This window comes from Myotis nattereri (genome assembly GCF_964212035.1).
Source record: "Myotis nattereri genome assembly, chromosome: 7".
In the NCBI taxonomy this organism is placed as follows: domain Eukaryota; kingdom Metazoa; phylum Chordata; class Mammalia; order Chiroptera; family Vespertilionidae; genus Myotis; species Myotis nattereri.
Genome location: NC_138082.1, coordinates 47,041,650 through 47,064,698, shown reverse-complemented (window position 1 = coordinate 47,064,698; position 23,049 = coordinate 47,041,650). Strand labels below are relative to the sequence as shown.

The 23,049-nt window shown below is 42.9% G+C and overlaps 1 protein-coding gene across 1 annotated transcript in view; it reads left to right on the top strand.

Annotated features, from left to right (window-relative positions):
- MYO3B (myosin IIIB) overlaps positions 1 to 23,049 on the top strand; it is a gene marked incomplete at its 3' end in the record, with an annotated part of 345,767 nt that overhangs the window by 95,315 nt on the left and 227,403 nt on the right. Inside the window, exon 7 of the mRNA XM_081095513.1 lies at positions 2,948 to 3,013. Within this exon, the coding sequence (XP_080951639.1) occupies positions 2,948 to 3,013 (66 nt within the window). The remainder of the gene's footprint in view (positions 1 to 2,947; positions 3,014 to 23,049) is intronic.

Here is a 23,049-nt window from a genome sequence, read left to right as displayed (position 1 = left end):
AGCCTCTGTCTATACTAGGGGCCCAGTGCACGAATTCATACACCTTGAAAGGAACTGTGGGCCCCAAGGCTGCAGTGGGTACAGGGGTGGGTCTCGGCCCATCCTCCGTGCCCCCGCCCAGCTCCTCCCGCTGCAGCCCCTGGTCCCCTATCTGCTGGCAGCCCCACTCCCAGCGCTGCTGTTCCCATGCACTGATTATGCCGGTCCCGCTTGCACCTGCTGATGGCACAGAGTGATTGGGGTTGGCACCAGCAGTGGGTGTGAGCAGGGCCAGCACCATCAGCGGGTGTGAGCGGCAGCTGCTGCCCCAATCACCCTTCAGGAGCAGGGGAAGGTGGAGAAGCCCTGAGGGGTGATTGGGGCCAGCAGCCACTGCTCAGACTTGCTGATGGCGCCAAGCAATCAGGACCGGTGCCAGGCACCGGCAACGGGTTGCAAGCGGCAGCTCTGGTGCTGGCTGTAGGTGTGAGCACCAGCCGGAACTGTGACGTGAAGGAGCAAAGAATTTTCAGTAACCAGCAGAGGCTCACCCGGATGACAGCGACTGGTGCCCCACCTTGGTCTGGTGCCCTGCTCACCTGCTCCACATCCTGCCGCAGCCGACACCCTCCATGTTCCATGCTCTGCCGCCGACGCCTGCCATGTTCCACGCAACTGGTTGTTCTGCCATTGGGTTTATTTGCATATTAGGGTTTTATATATATAGATTCTTTGCTATACTTTCATTTTCACATTAACCTCATGTCCAGAATGGCTGCTCAAGTTCCAGCCATCACATCTATGCTCCAGAAAGCAGAAAGAGGGAAGAAGAAATATGGCATATCTCTTTTCTCTTAAAAAGACTTTTTGGAAACACCATAGAACAGTTATAGTTATATATCATTGCCCAGAACTCAGTCACATGGCCACATTTAGCTGCAAGGAAGTCAGGAAAATGTAGTCTTTATATGACAGCATGATGCCAGAATAAAAATTTTAAGAAACAAGAAGAGAATGGTTATTGAGAGGCAGCTTGCAATCACATTATCTGATACAGTTTTTATTTCTGGTTATTCTTACTGCTCTTATTTTTCTACCTATTGAAGCTGAGCAATGTATGGCTTTAGGAAGCAGTTAAAACCCAGGTGGAAACAAAGATCACATGTAATGGATTTACAGTCAAATTTCTGGTGTTCAGAAATGTAACTTTCTTCATTTATGAACTTGACTTGTCCATAAGTTCCTATTTTCATTTATGGCTAGGAAAAAAATGTACAGTTAACATGTGGGAGCACAAAAAACCCACAAAACTTTTCTCCCACCTGTACGTTCTTCTAGCTGAGCTAATAATCACATTAACAGAGACATATTAGGAAGAGAAAATGTCCAAAATGTATTATGGATGGACATGTGGGGGTGCCATAAGAATATGAGACCCAAGGAGGCATTGTGCCATACTGGACAAAGGAGAGTGGGAAGGGGTCTGGGGTTTTAAAGAGAAAGCAGGTGATTTACAGGTAGGCAAGAAGGAGCAACCATGTGGTAAGCAAATGTTTGCTGGGCCGCCCAGAAACAGGTGCACACAGAGGAAAGTTCGACAGACAGGCTTGGCTAGGCTTCTCCTTGGCTGCCTTGTTTAGTTTCTAATATGATGCTAAGGTGATGCTCCCTTCCTTTAAGCAGACTTTTCTATCTGAATTCTCCAGGTGGGAAAAGGAGAAGGGCCAAGTGTTTTTTCTGAGTCTTGTTTCTTAAGCTTAAAATCAATGTCCCAAAAGGCATATTTGGGGGTGGCAAAACTTAGGCCCCCCTCAAAGATAGTGTCAGGCTGGTGTTGCTCAGCGGTTGAGTGTTGACCTATGAACCAGGAGGTCATGGTTCGATTCCCAGTCAGGGCACATGCCTGGGCTGCAGATTCCATCCCCAGTAGGGGATGTTTCTATCTCTCTCTCCCTCTCCCTTCCTCTCTCTCTATATGAATGCCTTGCCCTGGCAGGGTGGCTCAGTTGGTTGGAACATCATCCTGTACACCAAGAGGTCTCAGGTTTGATTCATTGTCAGGGCACACACCCAGTTTGTGGGTTCCATCCCAGGTCAGGGCTTATGTGGAGGCAACCAATCGATGTCTCTCTCTCGTTCTCTCTCTCTCTCTCTCTCTCTCTCTCTCTCTCTCTCTCTCTCTCTCTCTCGTTCTTTCGCTCTCATCAATAAAAAAGAAGACACAAATTGTTTATTAAAATAAATAAATAAAATTGAATGTCTTTGGGTAAATATTTAGTCAAACGAAAGGCCCTTTCCTTCCCCCTTTTCCTGCCTTTTCATCAGGAAGTGGTCTGGTTACCACAGTTTTTCTGCACTTCTCTGGTTTCCTTGGGCCTCCAATAATTAGCTACATTAGCTGTCTGTCCCCATCTCTGCCCCGGGACCTCTCTGGGAACATTATCTTAGTTGTTTTGCTTTCTCCACTGCTTATTGCAGAAGTGTGATATCTAGGAAATAGTTTAAAATGTGACTGTTGAATTTATGAGTATACTTTAAATGTATCAAATGGTAGCATAATGATCTGAAAATCCTGCAAAATTAAAAGTCTATTTCTCTAAAGCCCCTAGCACTAGCTTTATAACTTTCTTATGGCACTGGTAATACTTAGTTCTCAATTTGAGTAGTTGTGTGCTTGCCTCTCCCCTCAGAGTGTCTGCACCCTGAGGAATGTTCCTGATCTATGTAACCCTCACAGGTCTTACCGAAAGCTGTTGACTTAGAAGGCCTCAAATCAATGAAAATGAAGGACTAAATAAATATGGGCTGGCACTTTATAATTTACTACTAATGAATGACTCTCACCCAGGAAGAAACGGAGTGGATTTTATCAGAGCTATTTAGAGCAATATCAGTAGGCAAGTTGATAGTCTGTCTTTAACGGAACACTTTTTTTTGTAAGAAAAAAAAAATTGCTTTTGTTTTTCAGAAATCCTCCACCTACTTTACTTCATCCGGAAAAATGGTGTGAGGAATTCAACCACTTTATTTCACAGTGAGTATTTCTTCCACTGAAAATTGCTTACCCAGCAAAGCCTTGGACAGTGATTGGAGAAATCTAAGCTGTGGAATTTACTTGGTGCCAAAAGTTGTTATGCCTTCTAGCACGTTATAACACGGAATTTGTTCCAGTAAATGACAGAAGGTGCCTCTGTAGGATTTGAAAAATAAGGAGTTCCATTTGAGTCTTGGCTATGATTCTCCTCCTTATCATATGGGTCACATTTATTTGAGAATCTACTCTTCCTGGGACAAATATTGCCAACTCTGATGCCCACACTGGGACCAGAGAGGAGACAGAAGGTGGCAGCCTTCAGCAGAATTTTTCAGTGTGGAAGGTGGACTTTGCTCTAGGATCTGTGGTGTGGGAGCAGGCCTCTAGTTTCCATGGTGATTGAGGGGGCAAAGTAGGATCTCAGGCCCGAGGCACCAAGGTGAAGAGCCCCAGCCATGGCTCCAGGTGTGCAGAACAAGATGAAAACCTAACTGATGGGTGATGTACCTGGTGCGAGCTGTGCTACCAGGAAGTAGGCGAGATGGAATGGGGCTAAGACAGGAGCAGAACCACCACCACCACCAATGGGCTGATGACTCAGTGCTGGCAACATGAGCTTTTGGCCAGGCCCCTGACAGAGGACTACGCTGGGCCCAAGTCTGGGGAAGATGCTCAGTGTGCTGGAGGGGACCCTTAGCCAGGGGCCTGGTGAACGTTGGGGGCAGGTTGAGACCAGGCACAGGATCCAGAAAGAGGTGCCCTCAGTGACTAGCATATTGGATAAAGTGTTCAGAGGTCATGGAAGGAAAAAGAAGTGACCAAAATAGCTGGAAAAACAGTAGGGAAGGGTCAATACAAATTTCTCTAACATGTCTGCATGCTGCCGCAAAGAGGCAGGGCCATGAAGCAAACTGGGTCTCCTGATCGTCTTCCTTAATCAGTCACAGTACAGATCAACAGTCCCTTGTCCACAATTCCAAACTCCAAAGAGCTCTGAAAAATGAAAGTTTGTTCTACTTGAATCATTTAGCTGCAAGCCCTGACCTGACGTGAACTGATCTGATGACAACACGTGACCGACACGGAAGTCGAGTTATTTATAGTCGTTATTTATCTCACTCAGTGTGAATATTCATGTGAATTGCTGCAGATATATTAATGTGTTTGATTACAGTGTACTGCCCCAGATCCCGCTGGGAATGTTACATAACATACAGTAAATGCACTGGTTCACTTTTCTAAAATTTGATAAAAATTCTAAATTCTAAAACATATTTGGCCCCAAGGGTTTTATATAAAGAGCAGTTCACTTGCCTTTCAAATGTAACATAATTCAGGGTCCCTTGTCCAGTCCCTCCTGGATTTGTGCCATCTTCTTCAGGAGAGAGGAGCAGTAAGGAACTCCAAGAACTCTACCAAGTAGGGCCAGGTTGAAATATGACCATAAGTTCAAGACCAGGGATGGAGGCTATTTCCTTCCCCCTTCTGTCCCCACTCTGATGTTCCTGCAATGACTGCAGAGTACAGTAGTCCCAAGTCAAGGGTGATGTTAAGAGGAACAACAGATATAGCAGGAGGGATGATGCTCACATAGGAGCAGAGGATGAGCCCCCTCCTGAGATTTGGGAACCAAAGGAGGAGGTAGAGGGAACTGGCACCTTGGTGGCTGGGCACACATTTCTGATCAGCCCAGGGAGAGAAATCTGGTCGCTAAGGTTCCAATGATTTTGCTGGCAAAGCCTGGATCCAGAGTTTTCCTTTTCACTCCACTGCTGCACAGAGATGCCCTTGATTGACCTTCTCTAAACTGTTGGCCTAGAAAAACCCATTACATATTCACAAATATGCCTTCCTGTACCAAGGTCTCATGATGCCTCTAAAATGTGACTTGACTCACCAAAGTTTGGCTTCTGTATACTTTTTCAAGAAAATGTTGGTGGTAAGCCAAGATGGAATTATTTGGGTGGATTTGGGAATAAAGGTATGTACTTGATGATGGGGTGGGACATTCAGGGTTAATCACAGGATAGAAATCTCTTTCAACCATTGATTTTTCTTTATAGAAAACCCTTTTATATGCCCACTTAAATCTGCTTATGTTTTTCCTAACTGAGAATTCCAGATGCACTCGTTCTGACTTGCTGTAGGTTAGAGGAGTCTTGATCCCAGAACGGAGGACTAAACAGAGAAGACAACTGTTGAAACTGCAGGGGACGGAGAGTCTGGAGAAGTTCTAATGAACCAAGGAAAAGAAATAGAAATTAAGTGATTGTGTGCTTTACTACTAATTTAAGATATGAAAAAATGTCATCAATCTTCTCTCTCTTTTTTTTTTACAAGTTCTTTTTATTGGTTTTATTAGAGAAAATATTACATACTATAGGCCAGTGGTTCTCAACCTTCCTAATGCCAAGACGCTTTAATACAATTCCTCATGTTGTGGTGACCCCCAATTTCATTGTTACAAATTGAACATAATTAAAGCATAGTGATTAATCACAAAAACAATATGTAATTATATATGTGTTTTCCGATGGTCTTAGGCGACCCCTGTGAAAGGGTCATTCGACCCCCAAAGGGGTCGCGACCCACAGGTTGAGAACCGCTGCTATAGGCATTCATAAATGCTTTCCTGACCTCAGCCAGCCAATCCTATTTTCCCCATTTCGTCTTAGATTCCTCAACCACAAATTCCCCTTTTACCTGATTTTTGGGACTGTAACTCCTGAGATTAGGGACTAATTTATTGTGTTTTATCTTTTTAGGTAGAAACCTGCCCATTGTTCCCAAATAATATCCTCTGGTTTTATAGATGAGCCTACCTACCCTAGGCTGCCATTGCTCAGCCTACCAAATGTTATTTAACTTTACTATTTCATTCTATTTATTCAAATCTCTAATTAAATATAAACAGAGATACTCACTGGGTTAGAAATGTCTATTTAAAGAGAGCCTTGGTTTGTTTTTATGCATATTTTGCTCATATTGGGAGGAACAAGGAAGAAGGATGGAGGATTAAGATATTCAGATTAGCCCGGCTGGTGTGGCTCAGTAGATGAGCATTGACCCATGAACTAAGAGGTGACTGGTTCGATTCCCAGTCAGGGTTTCGGGCTCAATGCAGGAGGATGCCCACTTATGTTTCTCTTTCATCATCGATGTTTCTCTCTCTCTCTCTATTCCTCTCTCTTCCTCTCTCTCTCTCAACTCAATACACACACACACACACACACACACACACACACACACACACCTGACTTTAAAAAAAATCTTCATATTATAAGCTTTTCATTATTGGTGGGCCTGGGGTGAGAAAGATGATTATCTGGTAATTTTAGGAAAAGAGTTTTTAGCTTGAATTATCCAGATAATTGCTTCAGTTCATAGACTAACCTGTGGTGCACTGTATTTAAAGTGAGCTGGTTCTTTCTGAAGAGGAAACAGGACTAGGAATTCTTTAACAGCTTAAAAACTTTCGATATCCTGATTACTGACTGATATGTTTGCTTGGGGTGAGAGAGAAGGGGAGGGGCGACATGAGTGCTGAGATGTGGCCTAATATTTTTCAGATCTGTTTCCAGCCTTCTTAATTTGGAGACAGGAGAGATTTTAAGAAGGTCTGAAATCCTATTAGTAAACCTGTTTGGGGGTTGAGAAAAAAAATAATAAAGAAACATTAGCCTGTTTGGTTCTGAACCTTTGGTCGTTAGTGATAATTGACTCATTTATATGTGTTAGTTATGCATTTATCAAAGCATGACTCCTGACAGCTTGGTTATGATAAATTAAACATGATGCTCTCATAAAGTCTGCACTCCTTTTTTATCCATATGCTAAGACCCTGCCCAATGTTTTTTGTCACTTCTATAATGTGTGGTTGGCTTTGTAGTGATTTCATTCTCAGCCCTTTCCCCTGTGGCTAAAGCTATTTGCATAACAAGTTTATCTGGTTCAAGTCCCAGCCAGACTTCAGTTTTGTCAGGATGCTCCATTCAGAAGTAGCCTCTTGATAAGGTAACAATTTTTCCTTGCCAAGTTCACCTTCCTTTTAATAGCTGTCACTTTTTTTTAAGTTCAAACTAATTTCAGGCCTAAACTACAGAAATACTTCCCAACCATTGGTCAATGGGTATCTGTGAAATATGCTCTTTCATTTTGTCTCTAAAACTTTTGGGGTTTTATTAGGAATTAGATTTAGGACTTTATCATTAATGGCCCTTGAGCTGATGATTAGTGAGACAATAAAGACGGATTCCTCCTAGTCAAGGGCAAAGCCATCAAGAACACTATGGCTGCTCAGCCTTGGGCTTAGTGATGACTTGAGCTAGTATATGGTCGCCCTTACAAACTGTGCTTGCCTGAGCTGGCTGGCCTGACAGACTAAGTGTGCAGGCGTGTCTATTTCCTAACGTTAGCTTTGTGGCCAAGCCTTGACTTTTATTCATGAAATATTGAGATGGTCTTTGCTATCCCTATGTTACTGGAGAGCCAAATTCCCTCCTCACTCCTGGGAGTGGGATTCTTATAATATTTTTAGAAAATGAATTTTCTAAGATTTGCACCAGAGAATGGTTTTTATTGACATGGAAGTACCTTCCTCTGTTAAGTACCTTCCTCAATGTCCCATTTCCCTTAAATCAGTCCTGAAAGAGGGGCAGCTGTGAGTTCAGCAAAGCAAAGCCAGCGTCCAGAGTTTCCTTTCCATGCTGCAACCAGGTGTAGTTCAGCATCCGATGAGTTAAAACCCATAGTCCATTGTATGGGCCCACATGACTGTGGGTGAATGCAGGAGGTGCAACAGGAGTCCGAGGGGGCCAAGAGCCAAGAGCATGAATTTTCTTTGTTGAGAAGTTTAAATATTCAGGTTCGGTCACACCTATTCTAGCCAATGACCTATTCCCAGGTGTGACTGACAGAAAGGTAAACACCTTCCCATATAACTCAGACTTTACTGGGCACATATCCAAACTGCCTTTGTCCAGGCCCTTCCCCTGTTGGTCAGCAGGGAACAGACTTGGAGAATGTAAAATTAGCAAAGCTGTAAAAATGGCATGCCTATATTTTCTAGTCTTCCCTTCACTTCTTTTCTGTTAAATAATAACCGGATTATTAAAACAGTATCACCTCCAAATGACATTCAAATAGCGACAAGCAGTTGCACTGAGCATTAACAAGGTGAGATCACTCTGAGCTGCAAACTACTAAAATGAATGCATATTTGCATAAATTTATTCCTTAAAAATTGAAACTGAAACCTGGAATATTTGCTTTTTTTTTCTTGAATGTTTATAAAAGTAATCATTTGGAGGTGGTTGTTTTGTTGACATTGATTGTATCCCCGTCAAGGCAACAACTGTCAGCCCTTTGCCATTGTCCATTTTGTGTTTCAAAGCAGCTTAACTGACATGTAGTTATGATGTCAATGAGCAGCATGCTTGGAATGATAAATATTCTAACTTGTGATTGGTTAAGTTTCAGATATTTTTGGCGTTTTAAGTCCTGTTGTATTCTCAAGGCAGCCTTGCAAAGGGTTAATACTTCCTGGAGTAGAAGGATACAATAACCTTTATTTGCATTACTTCACAATTGGCAATTTTAATTCAAATGAGCAGCGGTATCTCCAGTGACAGACTCTCCTTTTTAGATTTAGTTAGCCAATGATTAGCTATTATGGCTTCTTGAATTAATTAGCATCTCTTGAGCTACAGGGAATTAGTGAATTAATACAAACTCATGGAGAAGCCAAAAAAAAAAAATTCAAATTAAAAAGCCCCCCAATTCTCCTCTCTCCTCAACATATATTGATTTTCTTGTTTTGAAAAATTGGGATTTTTTTCACCTTCATGAAAACAAGTAAAGCTGTGTATTTCAAGGTTATATCTCCCTGAAGAGCATCTGATTCAGATGACCTAACAGACCACCTAAAGACACCAAGAGCCCAATTTGACCTAACTTATCCCCCGCTTATCAACCGAGCCAATGAAATCTGACTTTATCATGGTGTAAACCAAGAAGTGGCTCTCTGTGTCTTGAAGTTTGAGACGCAGTGCAGTATCCACATAAACCTGGAATGTACTGCTGTCCTAGGAACCATGGCAATGAGGGTTTTAGGCTCATCCAAAATGCATAGTAAGAGGCATAGCAAAGTGGGTAATCCAGACGCTAGCAGCATGTTCTGTTTATTTCCCAACAAATGCTGGTTTGAGCTCTTGTGAGAGACCAGATGTGTAGCATATGCCATAGATTTCATATTAGTGCTTGTGGCACATCATGTTAGGTGACTTTCAGGTAGGCTTAGTCGAAATGCTATTCTGTAACATTTACCCCATACTGGCTTTTCTTCCTTTAAAAAAAAAATCATACTTGAATTCTATAATGTAAATCAAAGTGTCTGCAGATGAAGTGACCAGAAGTGATGGTGAGCTCTATGTTGTCTGTGCGTGGCTGGGGGTGGGAGGGTGACTCACGTCTGCCCACAGCCTGTCCTCCGCCCCTCTCAGACTTCATCAAGCAGAGGCAGCTGTGGTAGAGCCGTGTGTGCATCCAGCTGTGTCCCCCACTCACTGTGCAACCCGGGGGGAGGCATTTAACCTCCCTGACCCTGGGTTCTCATTTGTCAGATTGGGACTGAGAATACCTGCTTTATAGAGTTACCTTGGTCGGTAGAGGATACTTAACAGTTAACAATTAACACGATAAAAGTACCAATGAGGGGATCTGTGGGCTCAGGTACAGTGATTGTGTTCTGGGGTCTGGGAAAGGAAATTACCCTGCTATTCCAAAGGTAGGTTATTATAGATGCAAAAAGACAATAGACAGGCTCAGTTAAGGTAAAGATTGAGCTTTGTCAGGGAAGACACCAGCCTAGGACATGACTACCTGCCATGACTCGCTTTTAGTTAGAAGTTTTCATTTCAGACCATCCTATGTGGTTACTCTCGGCCTCAGAGTGTGTAAGGTACACCATGGAGGCCTCCTCTGAGCTTGTCAAAATGTGGCCCCCTTTTTGTCCACATCCCTATGCTTCTGCACTTGTAGGTTCAATAATAAACATGTGAGACCTTTTGTTCAGATAAAAAAGGAGGTGTCAATGACCTTCTCATCCTTGATACTTCTGGAATAATTCAGTCTGCTATTCACCTTCCCTTTATTTAGACTAAACTACTCACTAATTTTCACAGCTCAGACCACACACACACACACACACACACACACACACACACAGAGAGAGAGAGAGAGAGAGAGAGAGAGAGAGAGAGAGAGAGACTCTTTTACTCCCTTCTCAAGACAACACACTGCCTCCTCAAACTCACCCTTAGAGAATCATCTTTAGCAGTAATCAAAACAGAAGCAGTGCCTGGAGTGCAGACTCCCTGTTAACAGCCCTACCTCGCCCACCTATCCCAGGGCAAACCTTGTCTAGGCTGAGTGCCTCTGCCTGCTGTCAGCCTGCCACAGGTTTCTCCAGGGGGAAGGAGCAGTGGGAGGGGGAATGGATGCCAGGACCTGGAAGGCAGAACCACAGTGCTTGGTAACTAACTATGGGAGGGGACAGGCGCTATAGAGAGGGAAGTGTTAAGCATGATGCCAGTATTTTCAGCATGGGAATAGGTCTTTTTAGAGACCATATATTGGGGAAATTAAGAGCACAGGGCCTGAAGTCAGGTTGTATTCTAGCAATGCCACTTAGACTTTTTACCTTAAACAACAAGTTACTTACCTTTTCTGAGCCTCAGTTTCCTTGTCAGTAAAATGGGAACACTAATATTTATAACCACTTGGGATTAAGGTTAAGTCTGCTGTGCTGGAAAATTCCAAATAAGGGCAGCTTACACAAGGTAGACTTTCCGTTATGCCCAGATTTTAGGGTCCCCAAAAGACCACCAGGGAGCCAGCCGAGTCTGATGCAAAAGCAGAAGAGTCTTTATTCGAGCTAGCTCGAGCTCCCCGTCCACCACACTCGCCGACGCAGCGGCAGGGGGCAGAGAGAGAGGCAGCTCTGTGGGGAGAGGGGTTTTATAGGGGGATTGGACTAAGGGGAGGAGAGAGGACTGTGGGCCCTGCTGATTGGCCAGGCGCAAGTCTGGGTCTTGTTACACAGGATGTGGTTGTGTCTATGGTGCACACTTCTCTTGATTATCATTGGTTAGTTTAAAGAAATCCTAGGTGTGGCTAGCAGAGGCTTGGGCTTCCAGGAAGAAGCTCCTTGCTGAGCACATGGCTAATGGCTGCTGCCCAAAAATGGAAGATCCGGGGCAAGATGGAGGGCGTAGCCCTCGCCCTTTCACTTTCATTTTCCTCTCACATAAAATAAGCTTGGAGTTAGACCACCCATGGACTGCTGGTATGGCAAGGCACGTAGCAGCCACCCAGCGTCTTGTCCTTGTGCTGCCCAATTTAGTGTAATTTCCATTCTCAAGGTTACCTCATGGGCCAAAATGGCTGGGGTAGCTCCAACAATTACATGCTTATTACAGGCAGAAGGAAGGGGAGAGAAATGAAAATTTCCTTACTTTAAGAAGACTTTCTAGCAATTTCATACAACATAGCCTCAGCTACAACTTAATCACATGGCCGCATCTAAGTATAAAGGAACCTAAGAAATGTAGTCTTCTAATGGCAGCCATGGGCCTAGGTCAGTATCAGGGCTCTATCCCTAAGTATAGTGGAGAGTGTGTAGCCAGGTAGCAGTCTGCAGTCATGCGGTTTTGTAGATCATTTCAAGATTAAGTGAAAAACAGACTGAGAGCTCAACAAATATGAGTGATGATGAATATTATAACGCACAATAGTAGTGCCATCAACAGAGATGTGAGGAGAGCAGTAGAGCGGGCACATAGGGTGATGAGTCACAACAGAAGTGGATCTTAAGGAGGGACAGTCATGATCCCCACTGCAGCTGATCTGTGGTGTAGGGGAATGGGAAAGTAAGGTTAAGGTAGAAGCACATAAATAAGGTCAAGGTGGCCAGGTCTTCTCCCAAGAAGTGCAGTGTTCTTCTGGTTTGATGTTAAGCCCCCAGGTTCCTGCCTGTGCCTGCATTCTCTGGCCACTTTAGTTTCTACTGTGGAGTTTCCACAGGCTCTGCTATGGAAGAAAATCTGGCTCTGGGTCAATCAAAATTTTAATTAAAAATGGAAATGAAGGCTCATGTCACCAGTACTGCATTCTTCTAGCCCACTGATGGTTTCTGGCAGGGATAAAAATAACAGAGTAGCCCTTTGGCACTAATGAGGAAAGGGCTGGATTTTTTTTAATGGATTCAAAATTTATAACAGCAATTTTAAATGTAATGAATCATCATCATAGCGTCTCTTGATCTTCCATCTCCTTTTGGGTGCGTGTGCAGATTTTGTCAGCCTCCCAGTATTTTAATATGGAACTGCCTAAGTTCATCAAATGCATGGTATGGCTATCATACCATATGTGAGTTAGTGGGAAATCCCATAATTTATTTTTGATGTGAAGGACTATTGAATGTTTTAGTGAAAGAAGAAATTTATTGAAAAGGCATATTTTAGTGAATAATGGGGGAATTCTTGCTTTTATGAGAGGCCCAGGGATTAAATGCTTACACTCAAGCAGTTCTCACACACATACAGAAAGCCTGGCTTTGACCACTTTAAGTTATGGGTTGAATTGTGTCCCCTGAAATTTCATATGTTGAAGTTCTAACCCTCAATATTTCAGAATGTGGCCTTATTTGGAAATATGGCCATGGTAGATGTAATTAGTTAAGAAGAGATCACTGGTGTCTTTATAAAAGGGGGGAATTTGGGCATACACACACACACACACACACACACACACACACACACACACACAAACCTCATGTGAAGATTGGATTTATGCTGCCACAAGCCAAGAATTACCAGAAGCTGGGGGAGAGAGGCCTGAAATAGGTGCTTCCTCAGCACCTTCTGAGGGAGCATAGGTCTACCAATCTTAAATCTTGATCTCAGGCTTCTAGGCTTCAGAACTATGAGACGATAAATATCTGCTCTTTAAGCCACTTAGTTTATGCTACTTTGTTTATGGCAGCCCTAGGAAACTAATGCAGTCCCTGACTTGAAGGTTACGTCACCTTACGTCATTTTATCTCCAAGCCTCCACTTCCTAAGCTATGGGTGAGGATAGCAGTACGCACCTATCTACCAGTAAGGATCAAACATTAAATCCTTTGAATATGGTACAGCATTATCACATGTCAAGTATTAGTATTACACCAGTGATGGCGAACCTATGACATGCGGGTCAGAGGTGACACGCGAACTCATTTTTTTGGTTGATTTTTCTTTGTTAAATGGCATTTAAATATATAAAATAAATATCAAAAATATAAATCTTTGTTTTACTATGGTTGCAAATATCAAAAAATTTCTATATGTGACACGGCACCAGAGTTAAGTTAGGGTTTTTCAAAATGCTGACACGCCGAGCTCAAAAGGTTCGCCATCACTGTATTACACCATAAAGTCAATAGTATTTTTCTTTCCTTTCTATTTTCCTTTCCTTCCTTCCTTCCTTCCTTCCTTCCTTCCTTCCTTCCTTCCTTCCTCCCTCCCTTCCTTCCTTCCTTCATCTTCCTTCCTTATCTTCCCTCCCTCTTCCCTTTTTTGTTGTTTAAATATGTCTCAAATGTTAAGGGTTTATATTAAATTCCTCCTTCTACCACCCAATAGTAAAAGAGGGATATTTATGTAATTATTAATGATTTGCTGGTCTTTATTGAGGACTCCAAGTACCAATGCATGTTCTGCATTAAGATTTCTTGGTCACACGACTCTCTGAGAGGAACAAATTGCAATAGAAATTGGCAAATTGGTGGCGCCATCTTGCATCCCCACACTGACCACCTGGTCACCTTCCAGGATAGATGGTCATGATCACTTAGTGAGATCCTCTGTGAATCTGAACGGGGGTAGCTTATACGTGTGTGTACCTAGAGTTCATGTGTCTTTTTAGTTATGACCAAGTTCTCTTATGGAAATCTTTGTACAGGAAAAACTCATTTAGCCAAGGAAAGCAAAGAAAGCTTACATTCAACTAAATTAGGTGTAGCCTAAAAAATATGTGGGGGTTAAAATAAAAGTAGTTGAATAAATTTGGAGTTATTTGTGTGAGGAGTTGTAGGTTCCCCACCTCCTGGGCAGTTCCCTGGGTGAAATCTGAAACTGCCCCAAGGATATGACCATGAGATAGAAATGTGGTGTTTAGACTAGTGGGATGGTATATGTGACTAAACCCAGTTAAGGCCTCTTAGATACACTTTTAAGATTTGACGGGCAGGTATGGAAAACTACTCATCTTGAGGCAGCCTAGGACAAGCCTCATAAATAAGTTGCCTTGCTTGTTAAATCTGCCACCTACCAGTTTGGAGTGGTCTGCCCCTTTCTTCAGCCTCCCGCAGCCCTTTAATTTCCTTGGGGATGCTTTTTGGACCAGGGAAGGCAAACTGAATGCATTGTCCAAGGACACGAGATGGAGTTGGGAGCCTCCAGTTGCCTGAGTCTAACTCATAGGTCAACCGGTGATCGTGTCTTCTTGAAGACTGCCTCCAACAGGAGTACAGATAATAATATTAACAGTATAATTTATTTAAAGCTTGTTATGTGTAGGACACACTGAAATGCACTTTACTTGCATTAGTTCAGTATCTCCTCACTGCAACCATATGAGGCAGGTTATACTCATATAGGAAGCTGGGCTTCTTAGAAGTTAAGTGACCAGCCTGAGGTCTCACAGACAGAACTGCTAGAAAATGGCAAAGTGAGAATTCGAACCCATGTCAGCATCATAGTCCAATATCTGTTCTGAGGCTCACGTACTGTGGTATGTTAACTGAGGTGAAATTCATACAACATAAGATTAACCATTTTAGAGAGCCAATTCAGTGGCATTCAGTACATTCACAATCTTGTACAATGACCTACTTCCATCTAGTTCCAAAATATTTTAATCACCTCAAAGGATTAATACCATTAAGCAATTATTCCCTATTCTCCCTTACCCTGAAGCTACCAGCAAATACCATTCTGCTTTCTGTCTCTTTTCTTTATTATTATTTTTAAAATATATTTTATTGATTTTTTAGAGAGAGGAAGGGAGAGGAATAGAGAGTTAGAAACATCGATGAGAGAGAAACATTGATCAGTCACCTCCTGCACACTCCCCACTGGGGATGTGCCTGCAACCTGTCTCTTTTCCTTTTATGAATTTACCTAATCTGGATAGTTTATATAAATGGAATCATAGTGGCCTTTTGTGTTTCTCCTTTCACTTAGCATAATATTTTTGAGGTTAATTCATGTTGTAGCATGTATTAGTACTTCATTCCTTTTTATGCCTGAATAATACTGTGTGTGTTTTTTTAAAATAATTCCTTATTGTTGAAAGTATTACATATGTCCCCCTTTTCCCCCATTGACCCCTTTCAGTCCACCCCACCCCCACCCCCCACCCCAAACCTTCAGAACCCTATTGTCTGTGTATGGTTTTGGGGCAGAATGTCAGCAGCCATCCCATCACCATCATTCACCTGGAGGAATGAAGAGGACCCAAGTCTATCTCCTCTAGTTTCCCCTGTCAGTCTCTGGTACCATAGGGGTTCAGACTGCTGAGATGTCAGGTGCTCTCCCTTTGCCTCCCCCTTTACCCATGTAAGTAAGGAGTGTTTGTAGATAATCATATGCCCTCCTTAATGTCCAGGGCCAAAGTACCCAGAGGCTTTAGAAATGGGAGCACTGACTACAGCCTAGGACATGTGATTTCCCAAATCCCCTCCCCATTTAGGATGGTAGTTTCATTTGGCTCCTTTGAGGTGTTCAGAATATTCCATCACACATGCTTCTAGTCCCCCTGGGTTAGGATCCAGCTCTGTGCTGCAACTAGAGCAACAGCTTCCATATTACTCTCCCCGGCTCCACAACCAGTCAGTGCAAGTCATCTTCATAAAACAGTCGGCAGGAACTTTCTATAACCCCAAAGATCATAAGTCATTCTCCATTCACAGTTATGCTGTGCCTCTTCGTCACTTATAGGATACACCAAAACTCTTTAACACACTGTCATTCAGGATCTGGATTCTGTATGTCTATGCGGTAGCATTCTTGCCTCCATGCTCTCTGTACATTCTAGCAAAATTGAATAAGTGGGGCTTCCCCTGACTTCCCCAGGAAGACTCAGAGGCCCTGTCTCTCATACTTCCATGTCAGCATAATGCGTTTTATAGACCTTCATAATGAGGAGAAGGGAGCAGACCAATCCATCCTGATATTATTTGTTTGTGCACCTGTCTCCCACTCAAACTGAGTTCCTCAAGAGCAGAAAATGTGGCTTTCCAGCTTTGTATCCCCAATGCCTGGCACAGTTCCTGGCACATGGCAGGAGCTCAGTGAACATTGGTTCCTTTTGAAGAGCCAAGAATTCTAGGGGGAGGTTATGTCCTTACAATAATACACAGCATGTGATGGACCTGGTTAGAAGTTGGATGTTAGGACTCATGATCTTTGAATAATCTCTTCATAATATTAACCTCAAACATAATATTAAGGAAGAGAATGGGGGTGGAAAAGAGTGATCCAATGCTCTCCCCCAACATACATACCCTTTCCGAAAACAAAAATAAAGTTTTAACTGTCAGAAACATTCTAGGATTGTTAAAGGTGAGTGATGACAGCTACATGGTTAGATGTGCATTCTTTTCTCATCGAACACATGAAAATAATGTCAAAACAAATCCCGCCTGGCAATTCCAGTGGTTATTTTCCCCGAACAACCTCTGCCTATCCCCCTTTCCTGACTCTCCCTCCCATCACCTTTCCTGTTCCCACCATTACCTCCCCCATAATCTGGTTCAGAAGTCCTGGGCAAGGTTGAAGAGGGGCCATTTCTGAACCCAGGATTAGGTGAAACAGTTACGTCCTTGTGGCTCCTGGTTTCAGGACCACGGCCAGTGACACGACATTCTACAGAGCAGGCAATTTCCTTCTAATGTAAACACTGTCTAGCCAAGGGTGCCTTAGGAGAATATGTGGGTGTAATGGGTGAAAATCAAGGTGTGGGAGAGTTGGAAGCCTGGGACCTAACCTTTGCTTCCTCCCTATAAAGTAAGGGCAGGGACACTTATTACAGATGTTAGTCTTGGCCATATATATTAATAGCTTAAGACAGTGGTTCTCAACCTTCCTAATGCCACGACCCTTTCATACAGTTCCTCGTGTTGTGGTGATCCCCAACCATAAAATTATTTTCGTTGCTACTTCATAACTGTAATTTTGCTACTGTTATGAATCATAATGTAAATATCTGATATGCAGGATGTATTTTCATTGTTACAAATTGAACATAATTAAAGCATAGTGATTAATCACAAAAACAATATGTAATTATATATGTGTATTCTGATGGTCTTAGGCAACCCCTGTGAAAGGGTCATTCGACCCCCAAAAGGGTCGTGACCCACAGGTTGAGAACTGCTGCCTTAAGACATTTTTCTCACCAATAGGTGTTCCTAGAGAAACATAATTTAGGACAGTGATAAGCAGAAGATATTGAATGCATTTGAAATTAAGAATTTTTGCCTTTAGATGTGAGAGATTTTCTGTCAAGTGTGCTCTTTAAGTTTATATTTTTTCAAACATGTAACAATGACAGGCCACATAGAAAAAGAAAGGCCAAAAATATATTACTAGAAAGGAAAGAAATCTAAGCATTTTGACAGATCATAATAGAAAAAAAAAGTGCAAAGTATTCAGCTAGAGTAAGTTCATGGGTCTGCTGGCAGTAGTGGCTGGGAGCTTGGCTCTTGTGAATAAAAGGACTAAGAGGGCTCCAAGCTATTCATGGTCCAGAGTTGGACTCCTGCTTGAAGCCAGTGTCTGCGGTAGTTCTCCTGGGCTGATAAAAAGAGGCTGGGAAAATAATGGGATGTAGGAGGGGGTCATACGATCTTATGTTCTAACCATGGCAATTTCCTCCTGGGGTAATGCTGACCATCCCCCAGGTATATGAAGTTTAGCCTGCTTCTGACTTAGGGTGGTAGAAGGATATATAAGCAGATGGACCTTCTGCTGCCACAGGGATGGGCTCTTCCATCTACACTAATAAAAGACAAACATGCAAATTGACCATACCTTCACTACGCCTTAAGCCATGCCCACCAGCCAATCAGAGCAACTATATGCAAATTAACCCAACCAAGATGGCGGCTGGCAGCCACGGAGCTGGAGCAAGCAGGAGGCTTGGTTGCCCCAATGATGGAGGAAGCCAAGCTTCCTGCCTGCCACGGAAAGCTCTGAGCTCCACTCAAAGCAACAAAGTTTCAATTATAGAAGGTAAATAAATCCCAGAATAAAAAAGAAAAAGAAAAAAAGAAAAGGCTGGGAGCTTCCGTCACCAGGGGGGCTTGGCCAGCCTGAAAACGGCTCTTAGCCCCTCACCCAGACTGACCAGGCACCCCAGTGGGTCTCCCCACCCTAAAGGGGGTGTGGTCAGCCTGCAAACACCCATCAGCCCATCACCCAGGCTGGCCAAACCTCCATGGGGTGAGGGTTCCCACTGTTGGGGGCTTGACCAGCCTGCAAACAGCCATCAGCCCCTCACCCAGGCTGGCCAGGCACCCCAGCGGGACCCCCACCCTGAACCAGGACACCCTTCAGGGCAAACCAGCCAGCCCCCACCCATGCACCAGGACTCTAGCCTACATAATACAAGAGTAATATGCAAACTGACCCTAACAGCGGAACAACGGGGAATGACTGGTCACTATGACACACACTGACCACCAAGGGGCAGTCGCTCAATGCAGGAGCTACCCCCTGGTGGTCAGTGCACTCCCACAGGGGGAGCTCTGCTCAGCCATAAGCCAGGCTGACAGCTGCCAGTACAGGGGTGGTGGTGGGAGCCTTTCCCGCCTCCTCAGCAGCGCTAAGGATGTCCGACTGCAACTTAGACCTGCTCCCCGCTGGCAAGTGCACATCCCCCGAGGGGATGTCTGACTGGCAGCTTGGGCCTGATCCCCCAGGGAGCGGGCCTAAGTCAGCAGGTGGACATCCTCCGAGGGGTCCCAGACTGCAAGAGGGCATAGGCCAGGCTGAGGGAACCCCCCCCCCCGCCCCCCGCCGAGTGCACAGATTTTTGTGCACCGGGCCTCTAGTATACTTAATAAAAACCTGGGACAGAAGCACAAAATACCATTCTAAAACCTGGCTCTGGGCTAAAGACCCAGAAAGTCAAGAAGGCACTACTCTGAAATTATTAGACTAGGAGGGTGGGCACAAAGGAAGTAAGAGGGAGAGGGAAAACAAAGTCATCCTCTTCCTCAGTGAGTCTGCCAACTACATCTCAAAACACATAAAGAAATTTATGGCAAAGAAAGACAACCCACTGAAACAACAAATGAAGCATAAATTCATTAGAAATAAAATTAATTGCATGAAACAGTCTGAAGTGGTAAAAGAACTGACTATAAGAAGGAAAATGATTTGGGATAAAATATGTAAAAACTAACTCAAAGCAATCATAAAATTTGGGGAGGGGCAGTGTTCAATGTGTGGTTAAGGCATGTATAGGTTAATGTGCTCAAAAATAGGATAGGACTACTGGAAAACTTAGAGTTAAGCAAACATGTCAAACATGTAGGGTAATTACTAAAATGATAGAAAAACCATGTCTAGTTTCTAAACCAAGAGAAGGAAAAAAGGGTTTATAGAAAACTTTATCAATTCAACAGAAGGCAGGAAATAAGACATACAGAATTAGAGGGAAAGGTGGTAAAAAAGAGATTTCTACCCATCTGTGCTTTTGAATTATCAAGCAGTCAGTTTTCCCCAAGATTTCTAGTCCCCAAGCCGTGATGCCTAACAGCTGGCTGGGTAGAGATGGGGGGCTGGTTTGTATTGTTCACTAATTTCCATGGTGTAAATAATCCCACCTTGGCCAATTTCAAGCTACCTATGTAACATCAATCAATTCACAAAATTACTGTAAATATAACAATAATACCCAGGGAGCTTGTGCATGCTGCCTCTAGCACATAACTTTTGTTTAGGACAGACAGGCTTTTCTCCATGGTCTTTATACTACACACAATTTTTAGCAACATTTAAAAATCTTAAAAAAGATCCTCTGCATTTTATTTGTCTAACTGAGAACATATGGAAATTTATTGGGGAAATGGGAGTTGGTGGCATTCTGTTATTACAGTATTTATCATATGGTTATGGAAGACTAGTAATTTATGATCCTTGCTAGCAAAGCCAGATCAATACAGAGATAAATGTCCTCAGCACAATAGAATTTATATCATCCACATGATAACTGACCACTGTGTCATCCATTCAATCATTCATCTCATTATCTGATATAACGAGCGGGAAGTCTACTATGTATGTGATTTATTAATGTGCACTAGACCCATCTAACTAACCCATTACCTGTCCTTGGCAACATAGTATACAGTCGTCTACCTCCAGTAATAGGATCTCACAGAGAGGGTCAAACTCCCTTTTAAATGCTAGACATCTTCTGTTGAATTAGAGCAGACCAGAGGAATCTGAGCTAGCATTGCTCCCTCTCTTCCTTTCACTTCTCCCTTCCTCCCAGACATGGATTCCTACTCTTTCTTTCCCTCCCTCCCTCCCTCCCTCCCTCCCTCCCTCCCTCCCTTCCTTCCTTTCTCTTCAGAGCTAAAGCGGCTTATCCTAGAATGTGGTGGGTAGGCAAATGGTCCCCAAAGAGCCTTTCATGTCACTGATTTGCTGCCATGGGTATATTTGGTGACAGGCATTTCACATCACCTATCTATGCATGTGTCACTGAGTTACAGTGGCTTAAAGCTCAGGGCACATCTCAGTACCAGAGCAGGGAAGTGCTATGCTCCCTGGAGAGAGAGAACAGGGAAAATGAAAACAGAAAGCTAACCATTTCAAAACAAAGAGTTAGTTTACTCACCGTGGGAGTAAGAGCTCTCCAACCCCACCCCCTTTTTCCTCAAGCCCCTGGGAACATTTGTTGCCTGAAGCATCTGTGCTTTGCTTTGCAAGGGTTAATCAGAGGACCTATTATTCAGCAAATTAAAGGCTTGGCTGCCCTAGAGTTCCTTTCAGCGAGGATTAGGGTCTCTGCTGATGCTCTCATGGAATAGATGGAGCGGTTCCTTACTTCATGTAAATGGAGGAGCAGTAGGGACTCCCCTGGCTCTCTTTGGTAGTTGGTGCCTTCACCCATTCCCTTGCTTAAAAAAGAAAAATATTTTATCTTAAGAAAATTTAGTACTTGAAAAAGGCACTGATTGATGTCCCTGGGGGATGAAGGATTCATTTCTTTGTCTAAAATCACAGAGGTGCAGGCTTCCTTGGGTGGCCACTTCCTCAGGAAGAACCGTCTCTCCACAGAAGCAATCACGGACCAGGTTCAATGCCCTTGGACGTCTATTGTTGTTGTTTTGCTCAGGAGTTGGGCAGAGGGATGGCAGGTAAGAGGTATGGTGGTGGTTTGTGTCCTCAGGAACATGAACCAAGGCAGCCAATAACTGTGCAAAATCCTGATTTACATAAGACATTTACAACTACTTATTATCTGACCATATTTTCTCCAGGCTTTTGAGTAGTGGTTAGGTTGTTAATAAGAAACTAGCTTAGTTTATTTTCCTCAATTTCGTTTCATGCCATCAATAATATTCATATAACTAGCAATAAGTCAGAGAAGTGTTTAGTCAATTTCAGCCTTTACCAGTGGAACACACAGTAAGGGAAAGGGCAGACACCATACCAGTAAGATGATTGAAGCTCTAGGTCATTATCTTTCCTCTTAATGTAATCCTTCTCCCCTCTATACCACGTACTACGGCCTGAAATTTTAGTTGGAGCCGTTATTGTCATCACTAAGAGGCAAATTTGCCCTCTTGTTTCCATGCCACTTGTGTGATGCTTCAGTCCTCTTCCAGCCCCTGCCTGTGGGATTAAATTGCTCCCTCCTTTGAGTTGCTTTTGATTCACGGGCTAACTTTTTCAGCAATCTATTCATTCTTTACAATGAACAGCACGTGGTAGCTTGGCACTCTCCTTTTTTATCTTGATGGGTGCCAGCATTTGGGCACTACATTCAGCATGTCAGGAATTAAGGGACCTGACTTTAAAAATTTACCAAGTCGCTGGTAAATTTAGGTATGGATTAAGATCAGAGCTCTCTGATATGCCAATATGCCAAGGTTGGGGGTTCAATCCCCAGTCAGGGCACATATAAGAATCAACCGATGAATGCATAAATACGTGAGACAACAAATCAAAGTTTCTCTATTTCTCTCTTCCCCGTCCTCTCTCTCTTTCTCAAACCAATTTTTTTTTTTAAAAAATAGCTCTTATGCAATGATGTGTTATTGGATAATTTATAATTTTTAAAAAAGATCAGAGTTCTATGCCTTCTTGCATTGACCACCCAGGGAGAAATTTGTTTTTTACTCAATAGTGCTTTGATAGAAGGCATCAGTTGGCCTTGAAGAGTGTTATAAAAAATAGCCCTCTGAAATTCATGGCCATGTTTACTGCAGGGAAATAGTATTCATCACATTACATGGCATTATTTCTATGAAAACTCAGGAAAACTATATATCTCTAGTCTCCTTACCAGTCAGTAACGTCATCATCATCATTATAGTTCTCTAAGCAGCTGGTCTGTTTCTATATAATGAATTTTAAGAAATACTATAAAAGAAGCTACCTTTTACCATTCACATTGGTTGCTGGAGAGCCCAGAGCCCAATTTGTAGCCACCTGTAAAAAGTAATTTATTTTGTATTTTAATTGCTATTTTTGTTTCCTAATTTCCTATCTTTCACTTTTCTCTTCTACTTTTAATTATTTTTTTTTATCTTGTTGTATTGTTTTTACATAAAAACATATTGCAGGGTGCCTTTCTCAAACAAGATGAAGAATTAAAAATCAATTGCATACACTGGTGGTAGGAATATAAAATGATGCAGCTACTTTGAAAAACAGCCTTATAGTTCCTCAAAAGATTAAATATAAAGTTACCAT